At 38.1% G+C, this 25,745-nt stretch overlaps 1 protein-coding gene across 2 annotated transcripts; it reads right to left on the bottom strand.

Moving 5' to 3' along the window:
* Nucleotides 1-211: 211 nt before the first annotated feature.
* Nucleotides 212-25,047, bottom strand: LOC127658900 (mediator of RNA polymerase II transcription subunit 14-like). Of its 2 annotated transcripts, XM_052148454.1 has the most exons (30): nucleotides 24,678-25,047; nucleotides 24,157-24,183; nucleotides 23,939-24,044; nucleotides 23,676-23,849; nucleotides 21,485-21,614; nucleotides 21,206-21,334; nucleotides 21,005-21,112; nucleotides 18,860-18,992; nucleotides 18,629-18,779; nucleotides 18,416-18,527; nucleotides 18,067-18,192; nucleotides 17,900-17,978; nucleotides 17,655-17,814; nucleotides 17,103-17,297; nucleotides 15,733-15,867; nucleotides 15,385-15,461; nucleotides 15,088-15,248; nucleotides 14,848-14,994; nucleotides 14,195-14,286; nucleotides 13,914-14,066; nucleotides 12,126-12,395; nucleotides 11,549-11,765; nucleotides 11,006-11,128; nucleotides 6,676-6,858; nucleotides 4,147-4,385; nucleotides 3,852-4,031; nucleotides 3,647-3,754; nucleotides 3,436-3,561; nucleotides 1,274-1,463; nucleotides 212-810 (listed from the first exon to the last, which is right to left on the bottom strand). In XM_052148454.1, the coding sequence occupies exons 1-30, from the start codon at nucleotides 24,845-24,847 to the stop codon at nucleotides 737-739; spliced, it is 4,275 nt and encodes a 1,424-aa protein (XP_052004414.1). In that variant the 5' UTR covers nucleotides 24,848-25,047; the 3' UTR covers nucleotides 212-736. The 2 variants fall into 2 exon arrangements, with proteins under 2 accessions (XP_052004414.1, XP_052004415.1); XM_052148455.1 differs by lacking the exon at nucleotides 11,006-11,128.
* Between the last annotated feature and the right edge of the window lie 698 nt (nucleotides 25,048-25,745).

The following is a 25,745-nucleotide window of genomic DNA, read 5'->3' as shown; positions in this document are numbered from 1 at the left end:
CATTACAAATGTTAAACAACTTTGATATATTTTGCAAAAAAATACAAAAATAATGACAGAACAGCCATAGCTTTTCTCATGTTGTTTTCTCAAAAATAGATCTTAATTTTTGTAAACAAATTTGATAAATTATTAAATTAATAATTTATGAAATCGGAGTTGTTTCTAATGTTTATTAAATAGTAATAAACACAAACAAGAAAAATCTCCATGATTCCAATGCAAATACAATACAACAGGGCTTATTAGAAAGTTTAGCACTAATATTCAAAGTGACAGGTATGCTAAGACAAAGATAAAGTAATGCAATAAAAAAAAATTAAATAGTGTGCTGATAAAGAACAAATCCAATACCCACATAGTATTGATATCTTGTATTACAAAAAGGACAAGAATTAAGATTTCTGTAAAGTCTGAAATAAAAATACAGCTGTAGTTCAACATTTTTTTCTATCACAATCGTTTCCTTAAGAAGTGCATCTGACAAAAATAAATTGGTTAGCAGAACTATGCTTTAGTCCTGCTTTTGCTTCATTTGTTAATTTACATGCTTCATAACAATACAATAAAACAAAATCCATCATATTTTCAGCTCCCTTTTATGACAATATAATACACCAGAAGAAGAGTTCATTGGATACAACACAAAACCTGAAGTCCCTGGACATAGAGGAATAAAGGCTGAATTTATTCACTGATCAGGATGGGGAATGGTTTCCTGATAAGAGACACTGTGTTAAGGTCGTCCACCAGGATTCAGAGTGAGATTAGCCATGAGTTCATGAACTGCTGCAAATATTGTGCACTCCCCTAAAGAAAAAGATGTCACATTAGATCGGACTGTGAAAAACAAATGACAAAAAGGCTCAAATATAACAGCACTCTAGTATACTGATTGTCATATTAAAATATATATAGAGTTCACCTAAAACAAAATATTTTGTCATACTTTGCTCACCCTCATCTTGCTACAAAACTGTATTATTTACTTTCATGGAACACAGGAGAAAGGCAGTATGTTAGTCTCCTTTCACCATTAATTTTCATTGCATCTTTATACTATAAACTGAAAGTAAAGGGTTACTGAAGCTGTCTTTCTGCAAAACATCTCCATATGTGTTCCACAGAAGAAAGTAATTTGGAACAGCATGAAGGTGAGTAAATGTCAGTGTTCATTTTTGGGTGAACTATCCCTTTTAAACAATGCTATAAAAAGACTCAAGAAAAATTGGAATGTGCATTATTAATAAATGAACATGATTAATGTGTTAACCTGGTCTTGGTGGATGGTGCTCATTGAACCTCCTGAGGATGGAGCTGACCATCAGGGCTGCGGCCCCCGAAGAGCTGTGCTGGCGGGGTATATCAGCCTGTTGTGTCAGTCCAGTGGCCATATCATACACAATGGGCACTATGATGCTGATGGGTTCCTGGGGTACCGGAATCCTTTGGGTCAGCTGGAGCTGTAGAAGAGTTATTACAAATGAGGAATCCACAGTAAACTTCAAACACTGTACAAGTCCTAGGGTACACCTGGATTTGGTTTAACACTTACAACCAAACACAATTTTCTGGCTGATCAATGGACAGAATATTAGTTCCAAAAACTAAATGGAGATCGTATGAAGAATAATCCCTCTAATGCTTATTGAAAAGAAGTGTTACAGTCAACCCATTTTACTTCTGATTTATAATCCAATTTATTTCAAAGTGAAACAGGACAATGAATAAGAACAAAATTATGGTGGTGGTACTTCCTTTTATCCATTGGGAATTGATTGGATTGATTATATTGCAGAATTGAGCCAGTTGGTTCGAGCAGTGGTTGGAAAATAAGATATATTCAAAACATCAGCAAAAAAGAAAATTTATTTCAGAGGCAGAGCAAATTATTACATTTTTAGTTTTTATTACAACTCCGTAATGTGCAAAAGTTTTAGGCACTTGTGAAAAATGTTGCATAGTGAAGATGTCTTCAAAAATAATGCCATAAATTGTTTTCATTTATCAATTAACATCATACAAAGTCCAGTAAACATTAAAAAAAAGCTAAATCAATATTTTGTGACAACCTTTGACTTTAAAACAGCCCCAATTCTCCTAGGTACACCTGGACACAGTTTTTCTTAGCTGTTAGCAGATAGGATTTAACAAGCTTCTTGAAGAATTCACCACAGTTCTTTTATATTTTTAGGCTGTCTCAATTGCTTCTGTCTCTTTATGTAATCTCAGACTGACTCAGTGGGGGGCTTTGTGGGAGCAATGCCATCTCTTGCAGAGCATCCTGTTCTTCTATTCTAATTTTTTCTATTTGCAGAAGTAATGTTTGGGAGTCTAACATTTATATTTGTCTTAAGATTGTTATTTATATCACAAACTTGCGTTACATTCTTGCGTTCAAAACACGGAGCGCAAATGCGATCTAAGGGATCTCAAGACGTGTTTAAAGATTGAGTATCAAACTATATTTAACTTGACACAGTGACCTAAACATTTTATGTTTATGATGCAACGCACCAGAAACGTCTGACGTAGGTGTAAATTGACAGGCTCTTAAACAAGCCCTCATAATAAATCTCGAACTGATTGACAAAGTCACTTGTGAAATGGATTGCTGTGAACTGTATGCCAATGATTGACTTATGATCAATAATATGGTAGTAAACAATACATTGTATTCTAAGGCCATAAAAAAAGCGGCTTTATCAATGATCAACTCTTCTGCTACAGGAATTTAAAGCATTTTAATTATATATATATATATATATATATATCTTTAAATATTGAAAAAAAAAATATATAACTATGTATAATTATATATTGATATAAATATGTATAATCATTATATATTGAGTTATTGTTATATGAGGGGCTTTCTCAGCAAATATTTGTATACGCGATTAATTAATCGGGACACCATGTAATTAATTCGATGAAAAAATTTTAATCGATTGACAGCCCAAATACATATATATAAAAACACAAACACACACAATTTGGATATATAACGCATTTAAATCCTAGTTTGTCATTTCAAAATAGAGGTCCCCGGTATGTTTCAGGCTTGTCAAAAGTTCCATAATATGCACTAAATCAAATTTTTCTGATTATTATTGGGATTTTGGTTGAATAATATTCTACATATGGGGTTTTGTTCATTTTGGACTCTATGCCTATGCTCGTCAAAGTAAAGACAAAGAAAACATTTTATCATTCGAGAAATATATTTTATATATACTGGATTAATCGGTTATCAGCCTTTTCCACCACCAGTTGTCAAAATCCATTCTCGCAACCTCAATTTTCTTGGGTCAAACTTGTAATTTTATTCTTTTGTCCTGAAAATTTAGAAGTGGCTACATTTTCATAATATTCCTAATAATTATTGTGTTTTTGCAAAGAGTTCAATCACTCATCAGTGACTGAATCACTTACAAAAAAGAGCATCTTGGTTTTGAGCACGACAGCAATGGTTCCTGGAGGGGCAATAGGAGGAGCACTGGGTGGGATGGTCAGACAGAACTGCACATTCCAATTCAGCTGGACCGCTTGGTCTGGGAACTAGAGGACAAACCAAGGACTGATCAAGTTTCCAAATCTATGCACGCAACACACATAAAAACAAACCAATGTAATTTTTTCTTACCAACTCCAATTTCATAATGCGAACACAATCTCGGAGTATGTTGGTAGGAGCCCCCAACAATTTTGTGAAGGCATTTAGTGTGTTGTATTTAAAGGGTGGTCCTGCAACCTATGGTGAACATGAAAGAGAAAATCAACAAATTCTTGGACGTGAATAAATGTTAATGACTAGAACAAAGTTCTGATGCAAAGAGTTCATGTTCTACCCTGGTCTCAAAGAACTTCTCCAGGACCTGCAGCTCCTCCTGTGACCAGGGTCCAGTGTTTTCCGGTGTGACTTTTAACTGTAGAGTCTGGTAGGATTTGGGGTTCAGTGAAACCCTACACTTTAGCACTTCTGTCTTAAACATGATGACACCTGGTTCATTGGAGTTCACAATAGTGAGCTGCGGAGAGAAGGTAGTCGGTTAAAATACTATTACAGCGTACTAGCAAAATCATATTATTCCGATGATACTAAGTGTATTATGTGGTTATATCATAGGACAGTTTATGACTAACATTGGGTTCTAACTGAATGATTCTCTGTAGGTGTCGCCTCATGATGACCGAGCCCAGAAAACGCTCCAGAGGTGAGCACAGGTAGCTGCCTGCTAGCCCTGGCACAGGGCATGGCATGGGTGAAGGCAGCAGCAGCACATGCAATTTGCTGTGGGTGAGGATGGTAGGAATGGAGGCGGCCCAGGACCGTTGAGGCAGTTTACGGGGAGGAGGCATATTTGTTGGCATGGCCTGGGAATCTGCACACACATACAAAGATTGACTGAACTAACCCAGATACCAAATACTGCTTGAAGGAATTGTTTTCCAAAAATTACAATTCCGTCATCATTTACATCAAATCTAGCATGATAATGTTTTTGTAATTTGAGTGAATCTCACAAAAACTGTCAAGAACATAACTGGTTAATTTTATTCCACTTAAAAATCAATACAGCAATTTGAAAAAGAAAAGTATTCCCTCCTTGAACTCTATGGTTTTATGTATCAGGATATAATAAAAATCATCTTGTCCTTGGCAGCCTTTAAAATTAGGTAAATATAACCTCAGATGAACAACACATGACATATTACACTGTGTCATGATTTATTTAAAGACAATAAAGCCAAAATGGAGAATCCGTGTTTGAAAAACTAAGTACACCTTATGTTTCAATAGCTTGTAGAACCTCCTTTAGCAGCAATAGCTTCAAATAATCGTTTTCTGTATGACTATCAGTTTCTCACATCGTTGTGAAGGAATTTTGGCCCACTCTTCTTTACAACATTGCTTCAGTTCATTGAGGTTTACGGGCATTTGTTTATGCACAGCGTTCTTAAGGTCCTGCCACAGAATATCAATTGGGTTGAGGTCTGGACATTGACTGGGCCATTGCAACATCTTGATTCTTTTCTTTTCATTCATTCTGTTGTAGATTTGATGGTGTGCTTGGGATAATTGACCTGTTACATGACCCAATTTAGGCTAAGCATTAGCTTTCGGACAGATGGCCTCACATTTGACTCTAGAATACTTTTTTTTACAGAGGAGTTCATGGTCAACTCAATGACTGCAAGGTGCCCAGGTCCTGTAGCTGCAAAACAAGCCCAAATCATCACCCCTCCACCACTCCACAACTGCTTGACAGTTGGTATGAGGTGTTTGTGCTGATATGCTGTGTTTGGTTCTCGCCAAATGTGGCACTGTGCATTATGGCAAAACATATCCACTTTGGTCTCATCTGTCCAAAGGACATTGTTCCAGAAGTCTTGTGGTTTGTTCAGATGCAACTTTGCAAACCTAAGCCATGCTGCCGTGTTCTTTTTAGAGAGAAGAGGCTTTCTCCAGGCAACCCTTCCAAACGAACCAAACTTGTTCAGTCTTTTCTAATAGTACTGTTATGAACTTTAACATGCTAACTGAGGCCTGTAGAGTCGGAGATGTAACTCTTGGGTTTTTTGCAATTTCTCTGAGCCCGCCACAGTCTCACCTTGGGGTGAATTTGCTGGGACATCCACTCCTAGGAAGATTGGCAACTGTCTTGAATGTTTTCCACTTGTGAATAATCTTTCTCACTGTACAATGATGGACTTTAAATTGTTTGGAAATGGCCTTGTAACTCTTCCCAGATTGATGGGCAGCAACAATTGCTTCTCTAAGATCATTGCTGATGTCTTTCCTTCTTGGCAATGTGTTAACACACACCTGAATGCTCCAGACCAGCAAACTGCTAAAACTTTGGCTTTAATAGAGGTGGTCACTTGATTTGCAACTCCTGGCTACTACTTAGCCTCTTAATTCCTATGGAAGCCATCAGGGTGCATTTAGTTTTTCAAAAATGGCTTCTCCATTTTGGCTTTATTAAATGGTAAATTGTCTGCACTTATATAGCGCCTTTTTAAACTTAACGGTATTCAAAGCGCTTTAGACTGTGACACACACACACACACACACACACACACACTCATACACCAATGGCGGCAGAGCTACCATGCAAGGCGCTGGGAGCAACTTTGGGTTCAGTGTTTTGCCCAAGGACACTTCGGCATGTGGAGTCGTGTGTGCCGGGATTCGAACCACCAACGATTTGTGGCCGACCCGCTCTACCAACTTAGCCACAGCCGACCCCTAAAACATAAATCATGACAATGTAATATGTCATGTGTTATTGTTCTTTATTTGGTTGTATTTATCTAATTTTAAGACCGGCTAAGGACCAGATTACTTTTATTATGTCCTGATACATAAAACCATAGAATTCAAGGAGGGTGTACTTTCTTTTTTACATGACTTTACATATACAAACACAGTATTTTGTATGTTTTAAGATTAGATTTATTAGCATTATGACATTATTTTCATGATAAATGTTTTGAGGTTACGTAAAAAGTGTATTACTGTATTTACTGTTATAAAAACGATTATATAAAACTAAACTGTTATATTAAACTATTAATACTTCAGATTAGATGCATTATTTCTCTAATATAAAATCCTTGTACTGATTTTGAACATTATAGATAACGTTACAGATCTGTCTTTAGGCTTACTTGTTCCAGCTCGAGGGGAGTGGGATGCATCTGGAATGGGTGAGTGCAAAGAAGGGTTGCCTGGTGACATGCCAGGGATCCGAGCCCCAGGGGAGGGTCCAGAAACCTGTGGTGAGCCTGGCCAGGTGCTAACCCTTGGGCTGACGGACACCATTGTGTATGGTGAACTGGGGTCAAGAGTTCCTGCAATACAGATGAAAAACATTTAGACCATAGTTCATCATCTTGATGTTTGCTCTAGAAACATTATCTTGGCTATAGAATGTGTTTGTGTATCCAATGCCCATCTACATCGTGCAAGCCATGAGCTATCTTCATTGGGCACCTTGAGAAAAGTCAGCCCAAAAAGATCACTCATTGCTCTCCGAACTAATTTGCACACTCAAAATTGGTGCATTGGCAGGTTTTTGCATCAACACCAATGGTTCATGCACTTGAACATTTAAAACATTTTCTTTTGTTCCACAGGAAAATATAAATAAAAAAATCAGATGGGTTTGAAATGATGTATGAGATGGTAATACTAAATGACCACCAACCTACTGATGTACAGGTGTTCAAAATAATTCTTTTAATTGGCTTTTTGTGAAAATCTAGTCTGTGACACTTAAAAGTGCCAGTCTCTCGATTAATTTAACTGTATTTTGGATATTTTGCGGTTAAGAAAAGTTCTGAACATGAAGCAGATGGTATACAGCAGAAACTCCGAAACGGACATTTCTCAGTGGCAGTGCACTGGAGCCTGTTCTATTAGGAGCCGTACTAAACCGCAGTTATACAGTCCATCTCAGTCACACTGGATCTCTCTGGCTTGTTTGGTGCAGATTCATTCACTACACAATTATGACATCATAATACTTCTGGATATTGAATCGTGGCATGTAACACTTTGGTATATATGCATCATTTTTTGAGGTAATTTGCGATTCACTGTTCTATTTTACATACATGCAAATATAAGTTAAATAGGTGTCATCTTTAGGAATTGATAGATCAACCAAATCACTCAAACATTAAAAGGGGTCATGACTTGGATTTTCGTTTTTATTCCTTGAGGTTCACATAAGATGCTAGAAAAGTTTCCTGCACAAAAAAAGTCATAATGTAGTTTTACATTACCTTTTTCTACATGTGTTTAGCCCTACCCATAATATAGTTTTAACACATGCTCACTGTTCTGGTTGGCTAATATCTTGCAAAGCAAACAACCTCCCGCCATTACACGTGGAACTCTATTTTCCAAAAATAAAACAATGAAAACATGCAAGCGATTTACAAAATCCACTAAATGTACTCACTCCAGACAATCACTGATAAGCTATACAGTATGTCCCAGTATGAGTGAAACACACAAATTACAATGAATAACTGAAAACTGAACTAAGTCAGCACACTGTTGCTTCCCAATACTTATATTAACAGGGTTAAAAAAAGTTTTTGCAGGGTATTCTTATTTAGTTTAGCCCCCTGAAATTGCAGTTTCAAAAGATAATATTTGGTACTATAGCAACAATTCAATGGGATATATTGTTAACTGCTTTACTTTGTATGGAACATTTTTCATTCATAAGCAAAAGTTTTCTAACTTTCAGCATACTCAAGCATTTTTCGATTGAAATTGATGCGTTTCTCAAATCTCATAATTGTACTAAAAACAAAAAAGTGAGATATTCCTGAAACACTATGAGATATGATTTGGTTATACCAATGATGATGAAGTTTGTAAAATTTTTGCTTATTCAATAGTAAAAAAAAAAAAACAAACATAAAAACTATGTTTTTATGTAAATGAGGCATTTTTGAATTCTAAAATTTTAAGTATTTTTTTATGGTACAATTACCTCTTATGTGTCAAAATTTAAAGGACATTTTTATTCTTTATGACATGACCCCTTTAAATTACATGCAGCTATACAGATGATTAGTAAGTATTTTTTTAAATCACTCAGGTAAGCAACTCAATCTGGTTAAAAATAGAGGTCGACCAATATTGTTTTTTTCAGGCCGATGCCGATCTTTTGAAATCCTGGTCGGCCGATGGCCAATTAATGCAGCCGATTTATTTTGGCCGATATGTGCTTGTTTTTAACCTCTTATTTGAACCTTTTATTTGAAAGATAAAATGTAACACAAATAATTAAGATAGACAAAATTTCTCAACAAATACATTTATTGAACACTTGACACTTAAATTAAAAATGTATAATGTAAAAACCTATTGTATAAATAATGTATAACAAATATATTAAATAAACAAAGCAGGTGTTACGAACTGCTCCGAGACACGAAGGTTGAGATCCAAATGCAGCTTTAATTAAGGGGCAATCCAGACACGTAATCCAATATTCAGAGCATCCAAGAGAAGCACAGGCATAACTAGGGGTGGGTATCGTTAAGGTTTTAATGGTATTACTATCTTACCGATACTGCTTATCGATCCGGTACTTTAATGGTATTCTTAACGGTTCTTTTTGTTATAATATATATATATATATATATATATATATATTAAACAAAGATAAACGTTATATAGGCACAGTGATTTCATTTCAGGAAGGTCTACTAACATTACTGCTCAGGTGTGGTCTAAAAAGAAATCTAATAATCTAGTAATCAATTGTAAAATAACACTGCATAGTTTATCATAGATAGATTAATGCTTATTAATGCAGAAGTTATTCATTCAAGAGCTGTAAGTGATTTTCTCTTTGCCTTTTGTTGTTTGATTCGCAGTAATGGCTCAATCGTCAACATGTTCATTAGACCGCTTCCCCTTTAAGACCGAGTCTAATAGGCTCCTGATGCAGCATATTTTCTCCCAACTATTTCCATAACTACGTCCATTTAAGACATAAACTGTGTTTAAGTGAATCTCCAAGCCGGTCGTTTTGACATTTTTGTGTATAGTTGATCGTTTATACGCGCACATGAAACACAAAATAGCCTATACTTTGCTTGTCTCTTTGCGGTGTGTTTCGGAGCGTGCGCCGCCTTGGGAACGGTATCTCTTGCGCTCTTTTTATTATTAAACGCGTCCCGCAATTTAGCAACAGTAGCTAGACTGCATTTTACAACAATCACCGATCGTGCTGATTCTGACGTTAAGTTTGAGTTTTAGGGAGAAATGTCAGTACACCGCTGTGAAGGGAAGGAAGTTGTGCTAGACAGAATGCGGCTTATGTATAAATATTATTTTTATAATCTTTGGAAGGCGAAATATAAAATAAAATCAGACTAATATCACAGATCTAAACCAGGCTACGTTTGAATGTTTAGTTCTGTCACTCATTTAGCTGGGCTCGTGTTCTCTCTCTCTCTCTCTCTCTGAATAGCTAAATTGCATCACAGACAAATGGTTTCATAGAATTATTATACATAGAAATGGCTGGCGAGATAAAATTACTTTCTCTTTATAGCAATAAAGAATGTATTTTCTTAATTTCTCCAGTACCGACAGCAGAACCGGTAACGTCCGAGATTACCAAAGCCAGTCCTTCAATAGCATATAGTGCGCGTTGGTATATTTTTTTAATACTTATTTCTCTGCATTGAGTGACAACCCTCTCAAATATAATACACACAAACAGAACAAATAAAAGTCTCAGATTCACTGTCTGTAATTGCAAAATTCTTGCTTGCTTATTGTGACATGATAGCAACCCTTCTGCTGTGATAATGCAACTTCAACTACACTATCAATATCCAAAGTAGCCGAACGTCATGTCGCGTTTTTTCTCGAAGTTGGCAGTAAAATATCAAAATTTTTTAATTAAATATAAAGAAGTTATACAAATTTAATCCTTACTGTTTTCTCCAAGGAACTTAGCTCCTTCCTTAGGCACTGGATGAGGTCTGTTCACTCTGCTGGAAAATGACTCTAGGGGCAGTGTGCGTCGAACACGTGTTCCACAACAACACTAGGCTGCCCACAGATGCGCCTGCCTAATAATCGGCTTGATATACTTGGATATTGGCCGATGCCGATTATGTAAACAAATTCTAAAAATCGGCCGATTAATCGGCGTCGACCTCTAGTTGAAAAGTAATACTAAGATTTGACTTTGTATTTTACATATGTGCCATATAATCATGCATATGTTTCAGATTGCTTTGTCATCCCAGTCCCACCAGTCATGTAAACCAAAAGAAGCACAAGATTATAAATGAGTGCAGAACAATTAAGCAAGTGCCCATTTGAGCACACTACAATTGTCAGACATCTTTTACCAGCATCGCCCCAGCCCATCAACACCTGAAAGCCCTGGACGGCAGAGGTAAGAAGGAAAGCCAAATCAACAAAGCCCTGGATCCAGGCCTCCCATGCACTTACCATGCGGGCTGGCAAAGTTGGAGGTCTGCCCCATTGAAATGCCCAGAGAGGAGGGAGAAGGGGTGGGCCCAAAAGGAGAAGGAGCCCGCAGAGCACTAGGGGAATTGGCTGCATGGATGTTCCCTGCACACAATTAACCAATCAGTGGCCTTGACAAGAGCATATGTCTCTCCCCTTCTTGCACGCTCACTTTTACACACTCTGAAGCTAAAGCGGGTCAGGAGCTGCAGGCCCCTTGTTGAGATGGGTGGTCACGTGTATGACTGTCAGCATGCTTCTCCTCTTTAGATAGGTGCATTCAACTCTGCATTCTGTGCATGGTGAGCATGGTGACGATGTCAACACACACAGACAGACTGGCAAAAGCATGCATATCCACATTCCACAAATAGGGAGAGCTGGTGGGACGCTATTGCAATGGGTTTGGCACCGATGAGAGAATGCTTGCTTGCTGCCAATTCTCTTCCTCCATGGTGGTATGAGCAGCACTTATGGCACAGACAGAGCAAAAGCATTTTACACTAGAGAGACACACACACATACCTGGAGACTGCGTTGCCATCATAGACGGCGAAGGAGGGACGTGGTACGGGTTGGGGGGCGATGTGAGGGGCGGGTACACCCCTCTGCCTGGAGGCTGCGTTTGCGTGTGGGGCATGAATGTGTCTTCCATGCTTATCGGGGAGGGAGGGTTGTCATCCTCATTGACTGAGCGTCTTCGGGCATCCTGGTTACTGTCCACAAACATGTTCAAGAATGTCTGTGGAAAATCATAGAAAAGAAAGCCTAAGCAACATGGGTTGCTGACCAGGTCTGTGTCTGTTTTTCATACATAAACTTTTGGTTTGCTTCGGGTTTGGGCTTGTAAAAGTGCACTTCCTAATAGAAAAAGTTGTGCCCAAAGAAATAAATGGTGCTTAATTTTTGATTAAGCCTGTTTAAAAGCTGTGCATCTTGGTCTACTTTCTTAAAGTGGTAATAAGGAATGATTGTTTTACCATTTGACAATATTGGCCAGGTTGAGTCAGGACACAGGGTCTTGTATACTAACAGAGTTTGGACTTCAACTTGATGCCTGTGCTGACCTTTACTAAGGTGTCACCTGAAATTCTCTACCCACCTTCAGTCCAGGGGCAGGGTAGAAGCCTTCAACTATCTTGGTGTTGTCGAAGAGACTGTAGGCCCCATCACGGATGGCTACTACACCTCTGCTACGACAGTAAATGTCAATGCAGTACATGTTGCGGAAGGCCAGGCGGATGTGTGTGGGTGATTGGGGTAGGATGGAGAAGCATTGGTAAGCCGTGTTTGTCCTTTGGGTGAGACCAAGCATTGGCACTGTGGGCAGCTTGTTGATGGCATTGAGAGGAGCTTGAGTATCTGAGAGCACCTGAGAAAAAGAGGAACTGAGTCTATCATTCAACACTACTAATGAAGTAGAAACTAATGAATAGTGATAGACCATTATAAATTTAAATAATTGACATTTCACTTAAATCTAAATGTTTCTCCAGGTTTATACATTTAACGTTACTCAACTCTTAGGTAGAAAAATAGATACACTGTCAACATACTACAAAGTAGGCTAAATATTGTCTAGTTAATTAGGGATGCACCGATATGAACATTTTTGTCCAATACAATACCAAATTTAACCAAAAACTATAAACCAATATTTTGCAACTTACTCAGCTTATTTTGTCATCAGATCACTGATTTGCATAGGAATTGTTTCAAAGAATGTACAAAATCTATTTTACTGTTCAAACAATAAATAATTTCCATTAAACATGGATTGGATCTGTTGAACAAATGAAAGGCCAACATTTTAAGAGAGCCACAATGAAAGATAAATAAGATAAAAATATATATTTTTTAATCTGTTGGCTTTAGCACAATAACAATATAAAAGCAATTTATAAATATTACACTTAAATGTTCTCTAATCTATATAAATATACAGGCCAAAATATACAGTATAGCAACCTTTATACATTTTAATAGGGGGTCCCTTGCAAGGTGATATTTGGGGGTCCTTGGCACCAAAAATTTTGAAAACCCCTTGTCTAGAGAACCATTCATCAGCTGATAACAAGCTGTTTTGTCATGATCGGCCGATACCAGTGCTCGCTTTGCAGATTTACAAAAGTGGTAGTTCCCCTTTGTGTCAGTTGCAACAATTACTGGGAGCCTTGCCAATGGATAATGCACATTGAATTTTCTAATATTTCTTGGTGAATTGAGAGTACATGTGACCCACTTCATCAAAATAAGTTATAAGTTGCAATGAGCAGTTTTTTAACAAACTTGTTGACCATTTTTGGTCTATAAATGTAGATTTTTATTTTTTATTTTTTAACGCGGTATGTCAAATCACTTCAGCTGCTGTCAATTTAAACAGTAGCACATCATATATATTCTCTGCTCCGATCATTGCTTCTCGTTTACCTCAGGAAAGTTCTCCAATGGTCCATTGTTGGTTAGCTAGAAAAAATAACTCTAGAGAAGGGCATATTGCTAGAATTTTAAATACCATCATTATATAAAATTAGTGTTTATTGTCTCCCCTGCTGTCTTCTACAGCACTGGCCATAGAAAAGCCCATGGTTGACAAATACTAGTGAAAGAGTCTCCTTAAGCAAGACTTTTTTAAAGTAAGCTACACAATAATGGCAAAAAATTTAAACTGTACTCTACTGTTGTACTCTCAGCTGTTAACTCTTTAAACTTTAAATGTGAATATCCTTATGATGAAAGGATTGTGTTGTAGCATTCCTGTTGCATTGCATGTTGCTAAATAAGTCTAAATAAAAATACAGTGAATAAGCATACCAAATGCATACTATGCTTAACTGTTTAAATTAAATAAAGTTTTTCAGTCATTTAGTGAGAAAAGGGCTGTAGATACCTGTAGAAGTTGCACTACATTGGGTGTCTTGTTGAACATCTCTTGAAGTTGGTGAAGAATGATGTTGTGGCAGTTGCTACAGCCGGAGTTGGGCCCCACAGTTCCCAGGGCCAGATGGTAACGCTGGGTCACCGAGTTCCATTGTATCGTCACCTAAGAGTAACAGGATACAAATTGTAGTCAAGAAACAAGTCTGCTTTGGACAAAATTATAAAAGAAAAAGATATTCTTTACAATTGATTATCATTAATAAAATGATATTAAGATTAAAAGGTTTTTACCGAGCTGCCTTTGGAGTTGCCATAACACAGAACCAGCTTTCGGTAATTATACAGCCGTATCTCTGAGAAAAAGCTCAAATAGGAGGGCATTTCTGGAGAGCAAATTGTAGATTAATAGTGATTAATTACAGGCAATTAAGGAAGTTCTGAGCATGCTGCTTCACTTCAAAACATTCCTAAGTCATGTATATTTTCATAACTAGATGAATATCTAGATATGAGAATCTAAATCACTAATTTGTCAGTCAACTGATAAAACAGTGGTAAATTAGTAAATAATGACAGGAACACGTTAAATGTCAATAAACGGTATGTAACAAAATATACTAAGCACAATGCGCCAAGTGTCTAATCATTTTTCTGACCTCGCTGAAAGTCAAATGCAGCACAAAGTGAAAAGAGAAAAAAATCTGTCAACATATTTGGTGTTTAATAAACAGCTAGGAATGTATATGTAATTGGAGCAATGAGATTTCATTCTGGTCAGTTTACCCAGTGCGATGTGACAAAAAAAGAAAATAGTGGACAAAAAAAATGCCTTGTCTCTCATCATTGTTGACAGCCACATCTGGTTAGGACAAAATGGACAAAAAAAGGATGCGATTCAACGCTTGTCACATTGCGCAAGGACGTGGTCTAACAGTGGTACATACCAGGTAAGGAGCGTGAAAACTCCAGAATACATTCATAAAGCTGACTGATGCTGTTCCAGTCATTCAAGAACATTTCCACCACCTTCCTGCCACCCACTGGCTCTGACAGGGGATTCTCGTACGTCAAGTAGACATGCCGTGTGGAAGCTGGGTCAACATACCAAAAAAAGAGACAACTTTAATACATACCCAAATTTGCATTGTTTTGAAAGCTGTTTGCGTACAAGTTCCAGTCTTTACCTTGCTCTTTACTAGATGTGCTGTTAAGAGGGCAACTGGCAAAAACCAATTCTGCCACCCAGGTGCGATTATTGCGGCCTTGCAGTCTGAACGTGCAGTCCAGCAGGGTGCGTTCTAGAGCTTTTCTTGTTTCCTCATTCACTCCCTTAGAAGGCGGAACTCTGAGTGATGAAGGGAACGTAATTAGTATATTTGAAAATGCCAAAAGCAAACTGCAATTCATATTCATGTGTGCTAGTCTGGTTTATCAGCTTTATAAGAGATGCTGAACTGATATTATCAAGGGTTAAATCTTACTTTAGAATGCGAATGGCATGGCTACAGCCGTCTCCCTCAACCTGAACCCCCTGATGAGGAATCTCCATATTGGACAACTATGTGAGGGGAAAAGGCAGAGACCAAGAACAATTAATAAGCACCAAATGTGACACATTCATAAAAGAAAGCTTCATATAAGAAAACAAACAAAGCCTTTCTTTGTCTTCTAATGCATATGTAGTACAAAGTATGACCGAAATTAAAATTTCAACACACTGTTAGCATGCGAAAAACCCCATTTGAGATGCTGTGTCTCTAATATTTTAAGTAGCAGTGCTTTAAAGGGGAGGAATTTAAAGTTAATTCTGACCCATTCCTATTCAGTACCTCACATCGTAGTCCAATGAGGGGCATGTTGGTGTCACACATGGCCACCAGGTGGGCCAATTCCTTATTGAAGGCACACATCTCTCCAGACCTCTTGGGTTTCTTCGGTTCAATGGCATTTTGCTCTCCTGACAACTGTGGAGTGACCAAAACAAGCTTATTGATTACATATAACAAAAATAACATTAAAAAGACACCAGTTTAAAAGGGCCTATAAAAAGAAGAAACCACCTCTTTTACTGCGTCAATCGTTTAAAAAATTATAATCAAAATTAATTACACGATGTGCCGATCAATAAATCGAATTAAATCGCATAAATGTTTACTTTGAAAGGCCCCAAAATAAAGATAATTTTGAATATGATCATTCAAATAATTATAAATATATAATATTACTATTCAGTCTATTCAAATAAATTAAATTAAAAATATATATTGTGGCAACAATCAAGTATTTAGACAATACAAAGTGTATTTAAAAGTCAAAATATTGTTAGTCTTATTTCCATTTCATTGAACAAACCCTATTATTATCCTGTTACCCTATAACCCTCTGCTCTATTTTTATTTTTGGATTATGTACACGAGCATCAGATGGACACTTTGAGCATCTCACTAGTTTTCATAGTCCTAAATGCTGTGTTTTTACTATGCCATCTTAATTATATGAACAAAATGCTTTTTGAGATGCCTGCTCTGTCTAGCTATGCAAAAGCGTGTCTGTGGAAGGCTAAGCTGCCTGCTCGTTGGTTTGACAAGGCGTGTTGCCTGTGCAGCTGCAGACCTGAATACCCCCTACTACATCAAGGTGGAAAATGTAACTTGAATTGCTCCAAAAGTAGGAACATTAATTATTACAGAATTTATGGATGTATGATTAATTGCATTAATTGTTTTCACGCAATATTTTTTATATCATTAAATTGCACAAAATTAATGCATTAAATCGACTGCCACAGATATAAAGTTATGCATTAAAGCTGAAATGTATCTTTCCAAATGGAATTGCAAAAAGACACATTATTTTCAAAACAGCTTTCTGAAAATGGCTTTGTCTTTGATCAAACAAAACAGTAGCCCAGCCCCCAACTCGCACCATTGGTTCATTGAGTCATTGTTGTTGTCTATCAAAACGGGTTGCACAAAACAAACAGTGGAATTTTCATAGTGCCACAGAGACACTGTGTTGACAGTTTACTTGTTGTCTCTCCATATTTAGCTGGGATAGGAGAACGTATTTAACACCGAAAAAGTTACATACTTAAGCTTCAACTGAACAACTTTGCCACTCAAGACTGCTCTCCTGTAGAGCCATACAACAGAACAGAGTGTACAATAATATTTGGGTTAGCATATTTAGTTCAGTATACCTTCCTTTTGGCCCCAAGCCGAGCTATTCGACCATAAGAAATATCCTGCACCAGCTCCTCCAGGTTGGGCTTAAATTGCTGCAAAAGCTGAGCAGAGGGCAGCCCATCCTCACCCTCCATCTGACTCACAGACAGGAAGTAATACTTATACTGTAGCTCTGTTAGACTGCTAGCCACTTCAAACATCTCCACCACCTGAGAAACGTTGAGAGACGATGAGATGGAGTCAGTACACACAAGCCTTTAGTAAGTTCCTTGTAAAAGAGGAACAATTGTTAAATGTTGTACGCCACACTCTACTATGCGTGCACTGGGTACCACTAACTACTGAAGCATAGTAGGCAATCCCTCATAAGTTTAAAAGAATGTTTTCAGGGTTCAAAACGAGATCTACATATGTGGTCAATTACCACAGACAGAAATTTTGACAATTCAAAATTATTTTATGTGGTTAAGAACAGAATACTCTTAAATTGAAAAAATATGTTAGTTTTTATTTCATTTGCTACAAAAGGAATATTCCTTCACTAGATAATTTTTTTTGCCATTTACAATATAGTATTGTGGAAGGCGGGTGAGTTTAATGAAGAGGCGATGTTTTGTCAGGTTGCCCACAGGGTGATTGGTTGAATTGGACAGATGGAGAGTGTCTGTGCACAGTGTGGGAAGATGCTTCACAGACTGTCGACACCTCTGCTCTCCCAGCCAGAACCTATTTGAAACAAAATACACTTACGATCAGCCACTGATACCGTTATGATGGAAACACACCAAGAGCAAAAAAAAAAGAAGCTTACTTTAGCTGCTGTAACCATGTGACCATGCGCTTCATGTCATCGTTGATGTTCTTCTCAATGTCGTCCAACATGGACTGATCTGGAAAGCACGTTAAGTTTCAATGATATCATTTGTTCAAACAAACTGTGATGTGAACCGAATTCACTTGAATGGATCTGTGACTAACCGACTCCATAGAGCATTGGCTGAAACATCCCCGAGTGCAAATCAACAAATATGTGGAGACACTCAGATCGGCCGCAGGGCTCCAGTATTGGTATGACCAGTGTGGGTAGGGCCGTCTCGATGAAGGCTGAAAAATAAACGACACTAAAATAACGAGTCTGTTTTATAAACGCATTAAGGCACTCAAGGCTGTGACGTATAAATATACATATTGGCAATAATGGTCTCTTTTACATAATTATCTTAAATCAGACTAGTTAATCACTGCAAAACATTCCATTTTATCATACTAAAGGCCACAGCAAGCACTGGCTGAGTGAAGCTCTCTGTGGTGTAATGGTAAGGCTCACAGTTGTCACTGGGGTTGCTACTTTTCAGGATGGCTTTGAGTTCCTGCAGTTTCTGATTTGAGCGGGCATGTACACTGTCAATCAAAAGCTTTTCCACTGAGAGATGATCAATCTACAGAAAGAACAGAAACAAAAAGACTTGATCAGCTTTCCATGTATCATTAGCTCTACTGAGAAGGGATAACGAGAACTCATCTTCAAGGCAATACTCACCTTCATGGCTCTTTCCATTAATCTGGAATCACAGGCAGGCAGTGGAGGCTCATGGGAGATCTGTAATGGCTTGGAACCATCAGTCTCATCAATTTTGATTGTGACCTTGTGCACCGATGCCGTGCCAGTCCTTCTACCCAGGACCTGTTGACTACAAGGCAAAAGCATTAGATCCAAATCCAAAGAAGAGAAAATCACCCACTACTGAGATTTGCACATTTTGAAACCTACTTCCAGACAGACAGCGTCAGGCACTTGGCAGGAATGTAGCGCTCCACCTGCACTAGATCACCCCACCGCTCTCTTATTAACATCAGAGTCTGGGAGTGCAACACCTCGAGCTGCAGTGATAGGCAAAATGAATCTGATACCATTCATCAAGGAAATAATACGTGACTCACTTGCATATAAAGTGAAGTATTAACAGCGCTTCACTTTTTACCCATTTTGTTATGTTACAGCATTATTCCAAAATGGATTCAATTACTTATTTTACTCAAAATTCTACAAACAATACCCCATAATGACAATGTGAAAGAAGTTTGTTTGAAATATTTGCAAATTTATTAAAAATAAAAAATGAAAAAAGTCACATGTACATAAGTATTCACAGCCTTTGCCATGACACTCAAAATTGAGCTCAGGTGCATCCTGTTTCCACTGATCATCCTTGAGGTGTTTCTACAACTTGATTGGAGTCCACCTGTGGTAAATTCAGTTGATTGGACATGATTTGGAAAGGCACACATCTGTCTATATAAGGTCCCACAGTTAACAGTGCATGTCAGAGCACAAAGCAAGCCATGAAGTCCAAGGAATTTTCTATAGACCTCTGAGACAGGATTGTATCGAGGCACAGATTTGGGGAAGGGTACAGGAAAAATGTCTGTAGAATTGAAGGTCCCAATGAGCACAGTGGCCTCCATCATCTGTAAATGGAGGAAGTTTGGAACCACCAGGAATGTTCCTAGAGCTGGCCGCCCAGCCAAACTGAGCGATCGGGGGAGACGGGCCTTAGACAGGGAGGTGACCAAGAACCCGATGGTCACTCTGACAGAGCTCCAGCGTTTCTCTGTGGAGAGAGGAGAACCTTCCAGAAGAACAACCATCTATGCAGCACTCCACCAATCAGGTCTGTATGGTAGAGTGGCCAGACAGAAGCCACTCCTCAATAAAAGGCACATGACAGTCTGCCTGGAGTTTGCCAAAAGGCACCTGAAGGACTCTCAGACCATGAGAAACAAAATTCTCTGGTCTGATGAAATAAAAATTTAACTCTTTGGCCTGAATGGCAAACGTTACGTCTGGAGGAAACCAGGCACCGCTCATCACCTGGCCAATACCATCCCTACAGTGAAGCATGGTGGTGGCAACATCATGTTTTTCAGCGGCAGGAACTGGGAGACTAATCGAGGGAAATATTAATGCAGCAATGTACAGAGACATCCTTGATGAAAACCTGCTCCAGAGCGCTCTGGACCTCAGACTGGGACAAAGGTTCATCTTCCAACAGGACAACGACCCTAAGCACACAGCCAATATAACAAAGGAGTGGCTCCGGGACAACTCTGTGAATGTCCTTGAGTGGCCCAGCCAGAGTCCAGACTTGAACCCGATTGAACATCTCTGGAGAGATCTGAAAATGGCTGTGCACCGACACTCTCCATCCAACCTGATGGAGCTTGAGAAGTCCTGCAAAGACGAATGGGAGAAACTGCCCAAAAATAGGTGTGCCAAGCTTGTAGCATCATACACAAAAATGGTAAAAGGTCTGCACTTATATAGTTCCTTTTTAACCTTAACGGTATTCAAAGCACTTTACACTGTAACACATTCACCCATTCATACACACATTCATACAACATAATCATACATTCATAATGCAAGGCACTAGCCTGCCATTGGGAGCAACTTGGGGTTCAGTGTCTTGCCCAAGTACACTAAGGCATGTGGAGTTGTGTGGGCTGGGATTCAAACCACCAATCCTGCGATTCGTTGCCGACCCACTCTACCAACTGAGCCAAGGCTGTAATTGGTGCTAAAGGTGCTTCAACAAAATATTGACCTTAAGGCTGTAACATAACAAAATGTGGAAAAAATTAAGCGCTGTGAATACTTTCCGGATGCACTGTATAAACTCAGTCAGTCAATCTAAATGATCAGGAACTACCTTTTAAAGACACACCTGACTTGATGTATGTTCCTCATGACCTTAACATTTTGATTTAAAGAAAGGCTGGTAACACTGGTAAGTGTACATCAAAAGATCTGGGCTAGTAAAACTAAGGTTATGGGTTTGACCCACAACAGGAATTGATTGTTAACAAATCAACTGGTCTGCAAAACCACAGAAACCAATTCATGCTGGAAGGATACGAAGGCAACTGTACATGTCTTGAAGAGGCTTGTCATCTCCAAACAGGCGGGACTGTACAAGCTCATGGATAAAGTTCACCTGCATGCTGTGGACCAATGCCCTTCCATCTGAAAATAAATAAAAAAACAAGATCACAAAAGTTGTAAACACAAGGGCACATGCTCATGGCCTGCAAGTACTACACACTGAGAATGTCTTACCTCCAGTCTCCTTGTCTTCGACTAGAATCTCTAGTTTAAGTAATCTCCAGGGGATATCAGGATCGTCTCCCATAACAGTCAGTGTAGCCTCAAATTCCCCTTCGACACGAAACTTCACTCGGCCATTGGCTTGACAAGGAAAGAAGTAACAAGCATAAAAAACAAGCAAGATATTTAATAGTTATACAGAACATTGATAAAACAAAGTAGCCTAATAGTAAAAGTTCAGAAACAAATTCCTGCATAGAATACCAGTAGGTGTGTGGACCTGGAACTTACCCACGGTTAAGTTGGCCAGCTGTGGGGGTAAGTCAGTGGTGACTAGTCGATGCCGCAAGATTTGATTCAGCTGATTTAGTGTGGTATGCTTCTCTGCTTTGGTTATAGGGTCTGGAGGAATAATTTTGTCCTGAAAAAGAAAAACAACATTCTCCAGCCTGATCTCATGAACATTACATGACTGTGGCAAAATTTTTCCAATTACGTATAAAATTAAGCACCTTATTACACTCATCGCTGCAGTTTCCTAGTAAAATATCCATAGGGGGCACCAAGAGAGAGTGAAATAGTGTGATAATCAGACAAGATTTTTAAGGTGAATATTAGATGAAGTTTTAATGAGTTAAAGTACCTCCAAAAACTAAAACTTTAACCTAAACCTAACCAACAGTGTCCTAAAAGCAAATGAGAGGTGAACAGAACAGACATCAGAAGATGATGTCTATCCCCTGATCCACAACGTGGAGATTTATTGAATTCAAATATACATAAGTGATATATCTTGTATACAAGTTATTTTTAACAGTAGTCTAATCACTGATATATATTTAGAACTGGATTGCTCATGACGTCATAGCAGTGAACCAACTTCGCCACTATATTGCTATGCCCAAACATTCCAATGTCCCCATCTCATTTAAGCATGTAAACAATCATTTAATAGCCGATTTTATATCTGAAATCTAGATGTACATCCCTACAATGCAAACGTCCCACACGTAATTAAAAGTCGTGAATTTTTCCTGTTTCTTGAAACCTTGAGTAAGTTACATATATCTGTATCAAACAGTATCCACCTCTAACAAACTTCAGTGGCAAACAGATCAGCTGAATGTAAACAAGTTCACTGAAACTAAGGTAAGATACAAACAGACATTTTCAGACTTATTTATTGTGAACATTGAAGTGTTTGTTTTATGTTTTCATCAAAAAAGTGCCTTGTTCTTACAGTCACTTGAATAAGAGTGCGCTCTCCCTCTATCACACGCACAGCGGATACTCGGAAAGAGAGACACACAAAGCAAAGTTGGATAAAATTAAACTTATACATTACGTTTAAATGGCAAATGAACACGTATTTATGAAATGTATACATGTATGACTACAGAGAACACTTCAATATTAAAACAAGCAAATCCATTTCAGGCGATTTAGAAATCCCGGTTAGGGCTGCTCGATAATGACAAAAATGATAATCATGATTATTTTGGTCAATATTGAGATCACGATTATTTAACAGAATTACTCATTGACTTTGTAAACATCATGCATATATTGAACTTTTTAAAAAACTTCCTTGAACTTGAAATGGGTGCAGCTGTTACTAGAATGCTAGCGAAATATAAAATTATGCACTCTGGATTATTTTCAACAGCAGAACAAGAATATGAACGTTCTAATAAGTGACACAGGCCTAGGCTATCATAAATATAGTCTGTTTTTCCATTATTGGCATTTATTCAGTCTGCTTGTCCGATCAGGCAAGTAAAATTCTCTTTAACTTGCCACTTCAAAAATCAACTATTTGACTATATGCAGTATTATAAAAGAAGATATTATGCTGGGGTGTTTCATTGCAAAATGGAATGTGGCACAATAATCGTTTTATCTCGATTATCTTGTTTTTATAATCGTTGGAAGCCAAAATCGTAATGAAAATAAAACTTGATTAATCGCCCATCCCTAATCCCGGTCTGACTTTTTTTAAAGCCCATTTCAGGTGTAAGGATATATTGACACCCTAAACAAGAAGATATTTCAGCTTTTCCTACTTACATTACAACTTTTGGACAGTTTTCCTGCTTCCTTTGGTGATTGTTGTGCTGCACTGATAGACTGAACACTGGGGCAGGTGAATGCTGACACCTCCCTTGTAACAAATATTATCCATAACAAGCCAATTAAACATTAAATATGAGTCACTAGAGGGCAAAATGCAACTGTCGAATCTGCAGGTTGGAGACGGTAAAACGGGGGTGTTTCAGTGTCAATCATTGATGCTCTATGGCAGTTTGGGCATACCAAGATAGCCGCTCGAACACTTCCAAAGGCAAGCCCTTTGATATGTCCCGCCAAAACCTCCAATTTCAATAAGAATTATGTCAACACAGGACAGTAAATTGCGCTTGTAAAAATTGGGTTAGGATAGGTCAGGGTTAGGTTTATAGGTCTTCAAGGTTTGACTACTCACCCGGATACATGTGGGCAGGCGTGGGTAAGAGCCCGTGGTGAGTACATCAATGGCAAATGGGATGGCAAAGCTAGGCAAACGAGCATGTACCAATGCATCCCTGGCCAGCGATGCCAGTCGGTCGGCCGTATCAACAAATAAGTATGCTTGTTGATCCAGAAATGAGGAGATCATCTGAAAACAGAGATAAGAATGAGTTCTCCATCAACAGCAATGACAATAACTCGTAGCTCCTGATGATTATGAGGAAACAGATCCCGTACCGCACATTTCTCCACCTTCCCAGCATTACTTGCCCATTTCACAAGAGCAAGTAGACGTACAAAGAGCTGCCGTGACCGACTGGCAAACTGAACGATTTCAATTTTCCTGTCAGAAACGGGTCAAGTCAGTAACATTCAAATGTGAGAATAATGCAACCAATTTTATAATCCTGCTTCAAATGAATAAAAGATGTTTCGCCACCATGGCAATTTCTTACCTTTCCATGTCCGTTTTTCGTGGGAGTCTGTGAAAATCATCAAGGATATGGTTAAAAAATGTCAAATGACAGCACAGGCATTTTACATCTAGAATTAGAAGAGTGAACTTCAAGACCTTGTAAAGACCATTTGGCTCAGAAAAAAAACTAAAAACAAAACAGGCAATATCTTTATACATATTCTCTTCATATGACTAGTGTTTTGGTAGTTCAATAAACTTCAGGGACATCTGCTGGAGGAAGAGCAATATGTTGCAGTTTATATGATTTTAGCTAAAATACTTCCAAAAACGTCTATTTCTCTCCACTTTTCTTTAACTGAACTGCCTGACTGAGCACAACTCAAAACAAACTGATCTCATAACAAGACTAATGAATATCTGACAGTGCTCAGACATGTTCTGAAAAACCAAAACAACATTGAGGATACTTATAGGTGCAGGAGAGATAAAGTTAGATATCAAACTAAATCTAACTCCACTCAGATTAACCACATCAAGTCAGATATCTGATGAACTCACAGCTCAGCCAGCAGAGTGATCTCATGGTAGGTTCGCTGCAGCAGAAACTCGATCAAGAGACTCAGTCGGACACCTTGAGTGGCCGGGGCTCCTGGAGGAGCCTGCGGGGCTGAAGTCGGGCCACCGGCGGGGACCAGCTGCCCGTCCGAACCGATCTGAACCGGAGCCATTTTAAAACACAACAGAAGAGATATGCGGTTACGGAGTCGACTCTGTCCTCGCGTTTACCGTAAACCGTGTCAAGAGAATATAATCAAGCTTTCGTTTTAATGTTGATGTGTGTCTAAATCGATTTCACCCCATTGAGAAACGATAAAAGGAGTCTGTAACGTGTTAGCGGGAGAGAGATGGAGACCCGCCATCAGCCAGCGGAGAGCTGAAGCAGGAAACCAAACTGTTCATTCCTCCCAATGGCCGCGGAATTAAATGTTTTAAATTACAAGTCTATAAGAGAAAAAAAAAACAAGCATTTTTTTATGGGATTAATCTGTTTCACAACTCATATAGATGATAGTCTCACTTAATAAATAAACTAAAATTTGGGGATTTCAGGAGTCAAATAAAATTTTTACGCAACATTACAGCCGAATAAAGTGAGAAACTGATAAGACCTTTATTTTGTAAAATAAACTGCCCTATTGAACTTCCGGTTTTATTTACTTATTCATTCAAAATCTTTGGTAATACCAAACAAGTGCAAACTTGTAGTGAAAAAAAGTAGTGAAACTGTGGTGAAAGGCTCTGCACAATGCAAACGCAATATAATATAAACATACAAAAAATAAAAAACAAAATGTATCCGATTCTTAACCAATGACAACAACATATTTATATTAAATTAAACAAATAAAAAAAAATATATATAGAAATGTGTTAAATAGCTCTATATAATAAAATGGGTAGGTTAAAATTATTACCACAATGAATTAATGTTTAATTTACAATATCATATTATACTCTAATAAATGTAGAGTAAACATTTTGTTGAATTTTCTCTGTCTTAATGAAATACGCTTCAAATACATTAAAAACTAGCATTAAGAGGTGTGACAGTGAAGTGCCAAGCAA

Source organism: Xyrauchen texanus, chromosome 18, assembly GCF_025860055.1.
Source record: "Xyrauchen texanus isolate HMW12.3.18 chromosome 18, RBS_HiC_50CHRs, whole genome shotgun sequence".
NCBI lineage: Eukaryota > Metazoa > Chordata > Actinopteri > Cypriniformes > Catostomidae > Xyrauchen > Xyrauchen texanus.
This window is presented reverse-complemented; position numbering and strand designations above follow the sequence as displayed.